The sequence below is a fragment of the Propithecus coquereli genome, unplaced genomic scaffold (assembly GCF_000956105.1).
Source record: "Propithecus coquereli isolate 6110/MARCELLA unplaced genomic scaffold, Pcoq_1.0 Scaffold27, whole genome shotgun sequence".
NCBI classification, from domain to species: Eukaryota; Metazoa; Chordata; class Mammalia; order Primates; family Indriidae; genus Propithecus; species Propithecus coquereli.
Genome location: NW_012148285.1, coordinates 2,879,356 through 2,894,040, shown reverse-complemented (window position 1 = coordinate 2,894,040; position 14,685 = coordinate 2,879,356). Strand labels below are relative to the sequence as shown.

At 52.3% G+C, this 14,685-nt stretch overlaps 2 protein-coding genes across 2 annotated transcripts in view; one reads left to right on the top strand and one right to left on the bottom strand.

Moving 5' to 3' along the window:
- Positions 1 to 4,926, top strand: part of NMRAL1 (NmrA-like family domain containing 1) — a 5,702-nt gene extending 776 nt beyond the window's left edge. Inside the window, exons 2-5 of the mRNA XM_012647734.1 lie at positions 372 to 610; positions 1,784 to 2,033; positions 3,271 to 3,461; positions 4,663 to 4,926. Coding sequence (XP_012503188.1) covers positions 372 to 610; positions 1,784 to 2,033; positions 3,271 to 3,461; positions 4,663 to 4,842 — 860 coding nt within the window. The 3' untranslated portion in view covers positions 4,843 to 4,926. The remainder of the gene's footprint in view (positions 1 to 371; positions 611 to 1,783; positions 2,034 to 3,270; positions 3,462 to 4,662) is intronic.
- Positions 4,927 to 7,405: 2,479 nt separating this feature from the next.
- DNAJA3 (DnaJ (Hsp40) homolog, subfamily A, member 3) overlaps positions 7,406 to 14,685 on the bottom strand; it is a 28,099-nt gene continuing 20,819 nt past the window's right edge. The window contains exons 10-11 of the mRNA XM_012647750.1: positions 9,269 to 9,385; positions 7,406 to 8,668 (exon numbers count right to left, since the gene is read on the bottom strand). Coding sequence (XP_012503204.1) covers positions 9,282 to 9,385 — 104 coding nt within the window. The 3' untranslated portion in view covers positions 7,406 to 8,668; positions 9,269 to 9,281. The remainder of the gene's footprint in view (positions 8,669 to 9,268; positions 9,386 to 14,685) is intronic.

Below are 14,685 nucleotides of genomic sequence, written 5' to 3'. Positions count from 1 at the left end.
TTTTTTTTTTTGGAAAATTCCAGGCATCTTGCTAATATTGGTTTCTAGTATATTCTCAGAGTTGTTCTGCCACCACCACAATCAGTTTTAGAACATTTTACCCCAAAAAGAAACCCTTTACCCATTAACAGTTACTCCCCATTCTCATCCTCGCCGCCAACCCCTGGGAAGCACCAGTCTACTTTTGCTATCTATGGATTTGCCTATTCTGGACATTTCTAGTCCTTTGCTGTACAGTAATGGTACCCATGTAGTTACATCTCCTCACACACATGCAGATATCAGGGGCCTCCTTCCATGCCCTGCAGGGCTTTACCTTTCAGTGGGACTCGCACAGGTTTGACCAGGGATGTCTTTCTGACTCGTCGCAGGTGCCCAGGGTGGCTCGGTGGCCCGCACGCTCCTGGAAGATGGGACATTCAGGGTTCGAGTGGTGACCCGGGACCCTGGGCAGAAGGCAGCGAAGGAGCTGAGGCTGCAAGGTGCAGAAGTAGTGCAGGGAGACCAGGATGACCAGACCAGCATGGAGCTGGCCCTGACCGGGGCTCACGCCACCTTCATCGTGACCAACTACTGGGAGAATTGCAGCCAGGAGCAGGAGGTCAAGCAGGTGAGGGCAGGCGCGAGGGCGTGGGAGGCCGGGGCCAGGAGCAGGGCGTCGTAGCAGGAGCTCCGACTGCCAGGCAGGGCTCACCACTGCAGGCCTCTCTTCACATTTCCGTCCTAGGCTGTGATGGGGGTGGAAGCTGCTGCGTCCTTACCTCATGACTTCTCTTTTTCTTTTTGAGATATTATTCATTCAGCCTCTTAAAGTATACAATTTAGTAGTTTCTAGCGTATTCACAAAGTTGTGCAACTACTACCTCTCTCTAATTCTAAAACATTTTCATCGCCCCAACAGAAACCATGTATTCATTAGCAGTCACTTCCTATCACCCCACCCCGCCCCAGGCAATCGGTCTTCTGCTTTACATCATCCAGTGACTTTTTATACTTTCTATATAACCAACTTTTTTGTTGTTTTTTGAGACAGAGTGCTCTGTACCCAGGCTAGAGTACTGTGGCATTGGCCTAGCTCACAGCAACCTCAAATTCCAGGGCTCAAGCAATCCTCCTGCCTCAGCCTTCCGAGTGGCTGGAACTAGAGGCGCGCACCACCATGCCCAGCTAATTTGTCTATTTTTAGTAGAGATGGGGTCTCGCTCTTGCTCAGGCTGGTCTGGAACTCCTGGGCTCAAGCGATCCTCCAGCTTTGGCCTCCCAGAGTGCTGGATTACAGGCGTGAGCCACCGTGACTGACCAGGATAGTTCAATCATTTGTCCTGGGTCACACAGCTAGTATGCTGCAGAGACTGCTTGGAACCTAAGTAACCTGTGTGCTTAACTGCTGAGCTGTGGCACCTCTGACTCCCAGGGCTCTCCAAGGAAGACGGACGAGCTCCCTGGGCAGGATGCTCTCAGAGCAGCAGAGATGGGACGTGTGCACCATCATATGGGCCTCCACGCAGGCCCTCCCCCGCAGCAGACCAGCCCACCCTCCCATATTGCACACGGTGGGCTGTAGTCTAGCATGACCCAAGTGTTGTGGAGAAGTAACTCTAAGAGTCTGGGTGGTGGAAGGCTTCTAGTTCCATGTCAGCAGGTGTGGTGCCCTGTGTGAGCATCATTCCAGAAGACTGGGCCTCCTTAGGGGTGAGTGGGATCTGGCTCTCAGCCTCAGGCGGTGACTGGGGACACACCTCCTTCCTCTTAGCCCCACGCTCTCTCCTTTCCTGCCCACCAGGGAAAGCTGCTGGCCGATCTGGCCAAGCGCCTGGGCCTCCGCTATGTGGTCTACAGTGGCCTGGAGAATATCAAGAAGCTGACGTCGGGGAGGCTGGCAGCAGGCCACTTTGACGGCAAAGGGGAGGTGGAGGAATATTTCCGGGACATTGGCGTCCCCATGACCAGCGTGAGGTTGCCCTGCTATTTCGAGAACCTTCTCTCCTACTTCCTGCCCAAGAAAGCCCCAGATGGAAAGAGCTACCTGCTGAGTGAGTGATCTTCCTCGTGTGCGGTGAGGTGGAGTTCTCACCTTGTGATGCTGTAGGTGTAGCAGAAAGCAGGCTTGTCATCACATGGTTCTGGGCCTGGGCCTTGGCTCCATCACCTTAGGCCTGGGACTGAGCAAGTCCTGTAACCCTCCCTGGGCCTTGGCTTCCTATTCTGTGAAATGGGCATAACAGCGACGTTTGCAGGGCAGTGAGACCTCCCAAGATGGTGCACTGTGATGCTCTGTATGTTGGAAAGCTTCACAGGAAGGAGCACAGTTGTTGTTACGTTTTTGAAGATGAGGAGGAGAGGATTTGGGTGATGCGGTTCAGTTGTACATTTCACAAAGTAGGAAAGCTCTTTCTTCTCAGTGCCCGCTGGCAAATCTATAAATGGGCTGGATTCCCTGGCCCGGGCTTGGAAGGAACCTCACCCAACTTGTGTCCTGCAGTAGATGAGAACAGGAGGCCAGAGTGGGAGGGGCTGGTGCCTCCAGCTGGCTAGGCCTCACCCTCTGCATGAATGCCGGCTCACCGGGACACAAGGGCACGTCAGCACTGCCAGGGAGCCTGGGGGAGTCCTACCCTCCCAGTGAGCATAGCCTGGTGCTGACACTTCCTGCTCCAGTCTCTGGGATGGAGCTTCATTCCCTTGAGCTCTCTGGGTGGTCTGATGCAGCACCTTTCTCTAGGTGAGGATGGCAGGAGCCAAGCACTCCTGGCGCCACACCTGTCTCCTCACTTATGAAACCAGAACCTGGAAGGAGTCATTCATTCATTTATCCATTCATTATTTATTGAGCCTCTGTCGTGGATATGCTCCTCTGGGCTGGCCCAAGCGTCTAGTCAACCAAGATTCCTGTTAATTGAGTTGATATTTGAAGTCTCCACCTACAGGTGGATATTCCAGCTTCCAGGAAATCAGGATATGATGGAGCACTGCAGGGCGGGTGCCTCCACTTCAGTAGGACTGTGTGCAGCAGCCCTTTCCTTTCCTTTGTCCCTCGTCTCAGCCCTGGGCCAGGAGGCAGGTCCAGGTTCCTGTCCGCATTCCGGGAATGCAGTGGCCCGCCTGGGGGGCAGGGCCCAGATTCCCTCCTGACTCCTCTGCTGCCTCTGCACCACCACACACAGCAAGGCTGACTGGCGGGAAACCAGCTCCGACCCTTTGGAGGTGGGCTCTGCCCCTGGGGCGTCTGCCCCTGGGACACATGCCAGCTTGTCTCTCTTTACCCCACAGGCTTGCCCATGGGTGATGTTCCCATGGATGGCATGGCTGTGGCCGATCTAGGCCCCGTGGTGCTCAGCCTGCTCAAGACGCCAGAGGAATACATCGGCCAGAACATTGGGCTCAGCACCTGCAGGCACACGGCAGAGGAGTACGCCGCCCTGCTCACCAAGCACACTGGCAAGGCCGTGCACAACGCCAAGGTGGGCTCCTCCCTCCCCCAGGACTCAGGCAGCCTTGGTCAGGTCCTTTTCTAACTCCCAGTGGGGATTTATGGAGCTGTAGGGAAAGAATGCCTAGGGCTGCCCCACCCCGCGGGGCAAGGTGACTCTAAATTCATTTGTTAATTGTTAACATTTATGTTGTGCTGTTCTGGGAGCTGAGGGTGGCCACAGAGTGCAATTTCTGGTTTAAGTGTTCTGACCAAGTAGAGAGAGAGAAAGGTTTCCAGGAGGAGGGGACGGTAAGAGCCAAGGCAGGGAAGGGTAGGAAGCAGGACCTGCTGGCTCCTCTCTGGGGTGCAGTGTGAAGGGAGGGGCAGGGAGGGAGGCTGGAAAGGTGAGCACAGCCCCTGCCCTGTGTGGCCTGGCTGCATGGGTGGGAGGCCCACTGTCTCCCTCTCCCTGCTGACCCTCAGGCTTCATGTCCCTACTCCTGGGTGCCTTGTTTCTAATGTCTGTCGTTCCCATTAAGATCTACTCGTTAAAATCTGGGAAACACTGAGTCATTAAAAGACACCCGCGGAGCCCGCCCAGACCCAAGCAGAGCGGTAAGGGGAGGGGCTGCAGGGAGTGGTGCGGTGGTCGCACTCCTACACTCAGACCCCGGCATCAGCATGTGGGCTTGGGCACATTCCCTGACCCCTCTCTGCCTTAGTTTCCTCATTTGTAAAATGGGTGTATTATTGGTATCCCCCTCCTCAGGTTGTTGTGAGGATTAAATGAACTAAGCAGTGTAAAACCTTTCTTAACACCATGCTAGCACCTCAAAAACGTGCACTAAATGACCACGTATTAACTTTTTTATAAAAGGCCTGAGCCAGGTCAGGGGATCTGAGGAGTTAGGATTTAGTTAGGTAGGGAAAGCTTTGGTTTTTGAGGAAAGTGATGCAAGCAGAGCTTCAATTTGGAAGGGACTGAGCAGTTTTCATCTCATGACTTGGAAAGAACAGTCTTTAAACCGACCTTGAATGTCAGGTAGTTCATGAGAACAGTGGTGTCTGAACTTTGAGCTTTAGTAGAAAGTTTTCAAACGGCCTCGTAGTGAGAACCGCAGTTGCAACCGAGACACCACCGGCAGCTCTGGGTGTAGCAGGCTGGGAGACTCCGACTCACCCAGCATCCCCCCTCCACCTCCCCGGGGCGCGGGAAGATGTGGAACATGACAGGCTGCCTCTGCTTCCAGGCTACTCCTGAGGACTACGAGAAGCTTGGCTTCCCCGGGGCCCAGGACCTGGCCAACATGTTCCGTTTCTACGCCCTGAAACCCGACCGCAACATTGAGCTGACCCTGAGACTCAACCCCAAGGCCCAGACGCTGGACCAATGGCTGGAGCAGCACAAAGGGGACTTTGCCCAGCTGTGACCTGCCCACCTCGCAGCCCCGCGCCATGGGGTGGGAGGCAAGGTCATCCTTTCTTGTGTTACCAAAAAAAAAGTGTTTTAAATAAAGCCATTGTTCTCACAGATGGTTTCCAAAAGAAAAGGGCTCTGTTTCTGGGACTTGGGTCAGGGTGGCAGTGGGGGCACCAACAGCATAACAGTCCCCACAGGAGACAGCAAGTGGCTGGGGCTGCAGGGCTCAGTTGGTGACCAAGATGAGTGACTTAAACTTGTGTCTAAGTAAATAGTGAAATGGAGTGTTCTGACCTGTTCCCACCATACTCGGAATCCGGGATGGAGAGGAGCCCCAGCCACCAGGCGCAGTGCCTCTGACGTCCCCACACACACCTTCACCTCCCAAGAGCTCAGAGCTCATGATGCCACCTGCTATCTGTTCTTTCAGCTGGGACAGACTCCGGAGGGGGTGGAGAAGACACAGGCCCACCTCCCTCTCCCTCCTCACCCTCTTGTCCTGGGTGGGGGTGGGGCTGGCGCCAGGGTGCAGCCCAGGATGTGGGCAACCTTCAGAACAGGCTGGAAGAAAGAACAAGCAAAGGAGTGTGACAGAGCTGTGGACCACAGGGCACAGTCACTGGACTCAGCTGAGCAAAGGTGATGCTGCCTGCAGCAAAGGCCAGGAAGCGAAACCACAGGATAAACAGTCTGCCTTGCTCATTGTAGAGAAAAGGGGAAGGGCCCAGAGAGAACATGTCATTCCCCAAGGTTCCATGGCAGCTCTGAATTTTAACATATGTAAGGGTTTGCACAAGCCCTGTCACAGCTGTCTTAGTAGCCCACGCTGGCCTCGGGACCCTCAGCCACAAAAATTCAGTCGATTCATTGATTGACTGAAACATCTCTGACAACTCGCCAGCATGCTGGGTCCTATCCAAAGGTCCCCAGCCTATGGTGAGTTGTATAATTATTTCATTATACATTACAACGTAATAGTTACAGAAATACAGTGTACAATAAATGCAATATGCTTGAATCATCCCAAAACCATACACCCCCACCCACCCATCTGTGGAAAAACTGTCTTCCATGAAAACAGTCCCTGGTGCCAAAAAGGTTGGGGACCACTGCTATATACGATGTTCACAAAAAAGTTATGCTCCCTGCCTTGAGCTTATTTAGTGGGAGAGCCAGATACAAATAAATGCACAACAAATAGTTACAAACTGACATAAGGGCCGCAAAGAACAGGATGGTCAGGAGGGCTAAAAAAACAATAAGAAGCAGGACATTTTTAGGACAGGGACAGCTTCCAAGGAGGGGATGAGTAGGCTGAAGTCCCCAGGGTGGGAAGGAGCCTCCCAGGCAGGGTAAGAGGGACAGACTCCAAGTGTGGGCTTCTGAGCCCAACTGAGTCAGGAAGAGAATAGGAGAGGTCATCTGTGTCCACCCCTGGGTGATGCCTGAGTCCCCCAGGCCTGAGGGTGGGAAACACCCTGCCTGTCATGACTCCTTGTGTCTCCTGCCCCAGTGGCCCACGGTCAGTACCACCCAGCCTTTTTTTGTATTTTTAGATACATCATCTTGGCCAGGTATGGTGGCTCATGCCTGTAATCCCAGCACTTTGGGAGGCCGAGGTGGGAGGATGGCTTGAGCCCAGGAGTTGAGGCTGCAGTGAGCTGTGATCAGGCCCCTGTATCCCAGCCTGGGTGACAGTGTGAGACCTTGTCTCAAAAAAAATCATCTTACAGCCTAGCCCCAACTCAGAGGCTGGTAACGAATGTTGCAGGCCACCTTCTGACTCCCTAAGGGGTTCAGCACGGCAATAATAGTGTGTCTTTAGCAAGAAAACCCACCTTTCTCTTCTGAAGTCTTTCTCCAGACTTCTGCTTTCAGAGGGCAGGACATGAACGGGACTCAGGCTGACCTCTCCAGGAATAAATCTGGACAGGAGACACCGTCCAGCTTCCCAGCACGGTGTCCCCAAGACCTTGAACAGTGCCTGGCCCATACTGAGTGTCCATAGCAGGCAGGCAACAAATGTCTTGTTGATCAAAATACTGGGAAGTATCTGAGATGGGCATAATGTCACTGCTGAGCCTCTTTCCATCAGCTCTTTCCCTGGTCTCTGCCCTGCCTGACCCAGAGAACACCCTCACAGCTCACCCCGCAGGTGGGTTGAGCTGTGTGCCAGGGCCCCCTCCAGCTGTGCCAGGCATCGGAGCTCTGCTGAGAGCCCAGACTAGTTAAACCACAATAAATAAAAATTTTAATGTATAAAGATGCAAAAACTCCGAAATGGAGGGGAAAAAAAAATCTAGCAAGGGAGACAGCGAGGCAGACCTGGGGAGGCTGCCCCGCTCCTTTCTCACGGGCTCCCAAAGAAAAAGTCACGCCTGAACCCTAGAACATCTGAACGTTGTCTCAGCAGCACTGGGCAGTGGGAGTCGCACCGTCAGTGACCCAGACCCATCAGCGTGCGAGTGTGTGGATGTCACCAGGGGGATGAGGCCAGCTGACCCTTCAGTAAACCCCGGCTAAGTCACCTGCAGAAGGTTGTCTGAACTCTCTCAAGGAAGAAATGACCACAATTTAGGTTTTAAATATCTTTTTGCAGTAGATAATCTTATTTACATTAATACAGAATCATTTTACATTCTTAAATCAGACACTACTAGATGCTTTATTTTAGTGAATTGTAAAGGAAAACAGAAAGGAAACTCTCGAGAAGTGTTCTTCATTGACCTTTGTTACAATAGCTCAAGGATCCTGAAACAGGGAAACCGAAACGTGCTACCAGAGAGGCTGGGGCAATGGGTGTCTCGCTCTGGCTGAAAAGGTGGGGAACCTTCCACTGCTTAGGCTGTGCGTTCCTTTTCTGAACAAACATTTACACAGGAAAAGACAATGATTAGCACTGAATAATCTAAACACCCTTTGGAAAACAGACGTCAGCAGAGTACATGGGAGAACCAAGCCCCGGCTGGCGGCGGTGGCAGGGCTCCGAGTGCCTGCCTGAGGCAGCTGGAGTCTGCCCGGCACAGTGGCCACGGCGGCTGTGGCTCAGCAGAAGGGCAGGAGCCCCACCACACCTGGCGTAGAACAACAGAACTGAACAGTCGGGGACAGGCGCCACCCTGAATGAGGCAGGAAGGAAGATGACCATCCTGACAAGGATCAGCCACCACCCCTGTGGTCAGGAGGGGAACTCCCAGGGACCCTAAGGGCCTTTGTATGTGCCTCCCAGGCCCCCAAGCACCCACTGTGCAGCTGCCTGGTACCTTTGGGAATTAAAAACAAACTCCAAGCAGAGCGACCGATGCCTTGGCAGAACCTGTCAGGGGAGGATGGTGCTGGTGGGGCCTGGGGGCCCCAGGTTCCCGGTGAAGACAATCTGTCAGCAAGGACCCATCCTGGAACCTCCTGGAGGTTTGCTGAGAGGAAAGTAATCACTTCATGACTTGGTGCAGCTTAAGGCTTCATTTTTAAGCTGTAAGGATGGCCTTTAATTTTTAACTAAGATCTGCAGCACATTCAATTCCAAATTAGACTTTTAGTACTGCAAGAGTCCAACTGTCTTACTCTGCCTGAGCCAGAAGAGGCTGAGTCACCTACCCGTGGACAGGAAAGCTCTACCAGCCCTCAGAGTGCTGCAGCTTACTGACTGGGGGCTGTCCATTGTGACCTTTCCGGGGAGAGATGTGTCGTCACGTGATTCTGCTGTTGCAAGACAGTCCAGAAGGCTCTGCAGGCGGGAGCTCAGGGCTGCTGTTCTGGATCCTCCTGTCTCCTAGGCGCCTTGGCCAAGTGGAAGGGCAACTGCTTCCTGGTCTAGTTTCCAGTGGATCGTTTTCCTGGGACGAGGAGACAAATGGTCACACTTCACTTGACATCCCAACAGAACCCATCCCAATGAGAGGGCTTCTGTCAATCCCTGGAAAGTAGCTGTGCCGAGAGTGAAGAGTCCCAGCTCCCAGGGACGAGCAGAAATGAAAGTAGGTCCCGAGAGCCCACCGTGGGCAAGCACGACTCCTGGCAGCGCCCCCAAACTCCCCCGCCCCGTGCTGCCCAGGCAGGACAGGCAGCTACGAAGCAGGCAGGAGTTGAGATCTGAGTTCTAGGCCTGGCTCTGCTACAATTCACCCCTGTGACCGTGGGCAAGCTGGTCCCACCACGGCAAGATGCAGAGCTCCTGGGAGCTGGTGTGAGGAGGGCTGTGCAGCAGCCCCCCAGACCTCTCCAGGAAGAGGACACAGCAAAGGCCGGTGGCTGCGCCTGGCCAGCCCTGTCTGCTGGCTGCCACAGTGCTCTCCCCACGGCGGAGAGGTCTGGCTGAGTGGAGCCAGATTTGCCATGCCTCACGCTGGCACCTCTTCCAGCTCCTCGGGACGGGGGGTGCAATACTGGTAACAGTGAGGGAAAACGGGGATCAGTCCAGAGCGGGGCTTTCCTACCTCGGCTGGGAGATCAGGAGGTAAACATTTTCTTAAGTTTGGAAAGGAATCCCTCCTTGTCCTCCCCAGCCTCACGCCTAGCCTCGCTTCCTGCGGAGCTATCCGTGGTGCCGCCACCTGGGCACAAACAGCAAAAAGAACTGGGGTCAAGGGCACACACCTCCATGTGTCACACCCTAGGTCCCCGCCTACCCCTGCGGGCCATGCAAGGGCCTGGCACTCGAGGAGCAACCCAGAGCCACCCCAGGAAGAGGGGCCACTCCCATGTTGGCCAGAACCACCTCCCTGGCCAGAGGACTGAGGAGAGCAGGCCGCTCAGAGCCCAAGGGTGTCCCAGCTGCTCTCTGAGTCCTGGACCGAACAGCAGGGAAACAAGAAATAGAGACGGACGGTGACCAGCTGTCTCTATCTGGACAACAGTAACAAAACATGGCCAAGTGCCTGATGCTTCCCAGGCCAGGACATACAGTTTACACACATTAGCTACACAATCCCTAGGGTAACCTTACAGGCAAATTTCACAGATAAAATGAAAAACAAAACAACGCAGGCAGAGTTAGGTGGTTTATCCAAGGTCACAGAGCCAACAAGTGGGTGGGAGGCTGAGTCCAGACCTGAGCAGCCTGACCCCGAGCCCAGGCTCTTCACCACCGTGCTACTGGCTGTAGGGAGGTAAATCATGTCCACCAAGAGAAGATCCTATTTCTTTCTTTCTTTTTTTTTTTTTTTTTAAGACCAACCGACCAGATTGTGTGCTGTGTGTGCACACATGATGTCTCCAGGACATCCGCAAAGGAATCACTGCCACGTAGAGTCCTCTAGCGTGCACACTGCCCGTCTGTCTCAACATAGCGGGAGTCTGTGTTCCTGAGCAAGCCCTCCCCATCTGGGGCACCTGATCCCAAACGCTCCAGATCAAGGGAAGCTCTTCTGCTGTTTCTAGAGGGCCAAGGCTGAGACTACCTAGGGGAACTCTGCTGCACAGATGTGTATTTTAAAGTTTTGCCAACCACTAGGCAAGGAGGACAAACCTTTGTTATAACTTAGAATATAGACCTAAACTGAACACTTTAAATGTAGGCCACATTTTTAATGTGCTCAGAGAGCTAAGCCACATATAGTGCTTAATACAGTAAAGAACGGTGGTCCCCAAGTCTCAGTCCAAATAAGACTGCCTTCCTTAGTGAGAGGCCCGAAGCTTGGGGTAACAGGTCCCTAAGAAGGGATGGGCATGGGGCACAGTCCTCTGGGCATAACACAATCAGAGCCTACTTTGTGTGTCCCCAGGACCTGGGACAATGGCCTGTTCCTCTGGCCTGGCATGCTCTCAGAACTCAGGTGTGTTCTCAGAGAGAGAACAGTGCCCTGAGCAAGGACGTGCTGAACAAGATCTGGGCGATCGCCAAAGTGGCTAGGGCTGCAGCTGAGCTCCAGGACTCCACAGAAGAGGAGCCAGGCCCTATACAACACTGCTACGGGAGCACCCTACCGCCACGAGGTCATGAGGTCAGGTGTGCCCTTTCTTCGCATCCCCTTCTCTTACGTAAAGCCTTAAACAACAGAAAGGACTCTCCTAATGCAACAGAAACCAGAAATTCCCATCACTCCTGGGACTCCTGAGACAGGGAGAGCAAGAGTTTTGAATTATGTCCTTGGTAGGCAGATGGCAAATCTCAGTGTGTGCGCAGTTGAGTCACACTACAAGAGCTACCACAGCCGGAACTTCTGACAGCCACCAGGCATTGTGCCAAAGCCTTATCCATGTGATCTCATTTAGTTATATAAAAACCCTGGCCGGGCGTGGTGGCTCACGCCTGTAATCCTAGCACTCTGGGAGGCTGAGGTAGGAGGATCACTTGAGGCCAGGAGTCCAAGACCAGGCTGGGCAATAGTAACATCCTGTTTCTACAAAAGATGAGGAAAAAAACTTAGCCAGGTGTGGTGGTGCACACCTGTAGTCCCAGCTCCTCGGGAGGCTGAGGCAGGAGGATGGCTTGAGCCCAGGAGTTTGAGGTTGCAGTGAGCTATGATGATGTCACTGCACTCTAGCCCCAGCAACAGAGACCCAGTCTCCAAAAAAAGAAAAAAACCAAAAATATAAAACCCTATAAGTAGTACTACTGTTATCTCTAATTTACCCATGAGGAAGCGGAGGCTCAGAGAGGTAAAGTAATTTACCTAAGGCTCCACAGCTAATACTGGCAGAGCTGGGGCCTGAATCACCTGACATCAGAACCCCAGCTCTTAACTACTAGTCAAGGGGCACAAAAACACTCAGCAACTTCTGTCACCTTCCTCCCCACCCCTGCTGTCCTTGTCACCCAGAGGGCAAGAAGTGGCTTGTGCCCCATGGCCATGGATGTACTTGAGCCATAGTGGCCAAAGTCTGGGGGATCTAGAACAAGCGCCTGGTTAGCTGGTGAGAGCTCAAATAGCATAAAAACAAACAAAAAAAAATGAAACACAAATGTACACTCAGAAATTCTTCTCACCTCCTGCCACCAAGAACAGTCTCAGCTCTATTTTAAATTTGGGTAAAAAGGGTATGGGCTCCTTTAGGAGTAAGGTTTACTGACAGGGACATCAGAGGATATGAAGTACTGACTCTGAAATTTTTTCTTTTTTTTTTTTTTTTTTTTTGAGACAGAGTCTCACTCTGTCACCCAGGCTAGAGTACAGTGGCATCTTCAGAGCTCACAGCAACTTCAAACTCCTGGGCTTAAGGGATCCTCCTGCCTCAGCTTCCCGAATAGCTGGGACTATAGGTGTGCGCATGACGCCCAACTAATTTTTCTATTTTTAGTTCAGATGGGGTCTTGCTCTTGCTCAGGCTGGTCTCGAACTCCTGAGCTAAAGCAATGCTCCCACCTCGGCCTCCCAGAGTACTAGGATTGCAGGCGTGAGCCACTGTGCCCAGCCCTGAGTCTGAAATTCTAAACCAAATGTTAGCAATCCAGCTGTGAGCCAATGTACATTGACAATGAAGTCCACAAATGTATCACTTTCCTCTCTCCCCAACTCCTGATTTCTGAGGAGCAGCCTGGGGCAGGAGGAAGGACGTGTCCTTATAGGATGTCCTCAGCACTTAGTGCCTTCCGGTCCATTAGAGGATACAAACGTGAACACTTTATTTCCAAAGCTTCTTTAAATAGAGCACTTTAAAGAAAGCTTCTTTCAATAAAGTACACACTGTTTGCACTTTAGAATAAACAAGAACTGCCCTAAAGGAAGTCCCTTCTAGCTGACAGGGCACTGAACAGCGTTTCTGGTCTGTGTCTTCCAACGGTGACCACAACAGGAAGGGATGGGAGCTGCTCGGCCAACCCCAGGCAGAGGCTGAACCAGAAGGTCCCAGGGCCAGCCCCCCCAACCACCACCCGTGGTCTTCCTGACAAGGGATCACATGCCCATCTTTCCCTCAGAGCACTTCCCAGCCCATGTTTAGGAAAATAAATGAAAATAAGCACAAATAACATTTACCGTGAGCCAACCTCGTGCCACACACGGGGCAAGGTGGCAGGACACAAAGAGGAAACATTCTAGTTTACTGCAGGCAGGGATTCCCCATCACAGCTGTTTGATGGCTGCTTATGGGGTGACGCCAGGGGCAGAAAAACTAGATGACATTCATTCCATGAATCTGTATCATTCATTGAGGCCAAAATGTTTTCTCCACAGTTATACAACTCCTAGTGTTACTAGAAAAGTCTAACGTGTATCTGTGGGTGAAGGTTTTTCAATCCTTGTCCTACCTTCCTCCATAATACTATATGCTTGATGAGAGTAGAGACCTGGTCTCTCTCTCTGCATCATTTCACAGCACGCAGCAAAGGCTAAATGCACGTCTGTTTGCAGGAAGAGAGGCCAAGAGGAGTCCAGGATCTGACTTCCCAGGAATGCGACACCCCGCAGGTCTGAACTCACAGCCTGACTCACCCACGGGCTGCGCTGGGAGGCTCCAACTGCCTCCCGCTCTACTTCACTGTCTTCTCCCCCGTCTTCCTCCTGCCTCCACCCTGCATAACGGCGATACACAGCCAACACTTTCAGCCACGTTGGAGAAGAGAAACAATCCCCAGATCACATTGTACTGAAGTCTGGAACATGTTTCCACACTCACAGCTAAATGTACTTATGTGTGTGTCGTCACAAGAATTAACGACGATCCAGAAGAAAAGCAGTGAGCCACACTGAAAGAGTCACATAGTAACCTCACCACAGACTGCCCCAGTTCCCTGTGTCTTGCTGACAGGAGATGTACCCGCTTAGGCCTGGGAGCCCTAAGCGTCCCTGAGCACACCGTGGTCTTTTTGGTTCACAGACTGGAAAAGACACTAGGGTCAGCTATTACGATTTTCAGCAGCTGCACTGAGGAACAAAAATAAACAAGAGATACTAAAGCCATCAAAAACTTCAGCCTGTTTGTTTAGGCTTTAGGCCTAGGGAACTGTATATATTCCAAATGTCTTCCATGTACCCTTTTCCGTAATGAAAACAAGTCTTCAAAGACACCCAGGAATCAGTTTGTATCCGCAGATGACTCACCAGTCTCTAATGACTCTAACTCATGTGTACTTAGAGGGCTATTAAACAGTGCCATGAGCTGCCTTTATCCCGCGAACCACTGAGAAGTGAATACAAACTGCTTCTAGTATAACTCTAGTTTTGTTGAATGCTTGAAATAAGAGACTCAGGGCCATGAACAGTGGCTCACGCCTGTAATCCCAGCACTTTGGGAGACCAAGATGGGAGGATCACTTGAGCCCCAGGAGTTCGAGGCTGCAGTGAGCTGTGATGATGCCACTGCACCCCAGGCTGGGTGACAGAGTGAGACCCTGTCTCTAAAAAAAAAAAAAAAGGAGATTCAGAGCCAACTTTCAATTGTGTTTGTAGCCGCTGTCGCTCTCCAACGCCAGCGCCACCTCTAGCTCCCTGAGCTCCAGCCAAAGGAGAAGCGGGTAAGGAAGGAGGTCTTTACACCACAGCTGGGCTGGTACAAAGCAAACTCCCGCAAACAGACCGGTACTAAAGCACCCAGGAAGCAATGGGCTACCAAAGCTGCTAGCAGAGTGCGCCCTCTACTGGCGGGGCGAGGAGACCTCACCGCTGCAGGTCTGTAAAGAGGCACTCCGTGAAATGAGATGTTATCAGAAGTCCACTGAACTTCTGATGCACAAACTTCGTTTCCAGCGTCTGATGCAAGATATGGCTCAGGACTTCAAAACAGATCTATGCTTCCCGAGCACAACTGTTGCTGCTTCACAGGAGGCAAGTGAGGCCTGTATCTGGGTGGCTTTTTTGAAGACACCAACCTGTGTGCTATCCATGCCAAACATGGAACTGTTATGCCAAAAGACATCCAGCTAGCAGGCCACATACATGGAAAACTTGCTTAAGAATCCACGTTCCGGCCGGGC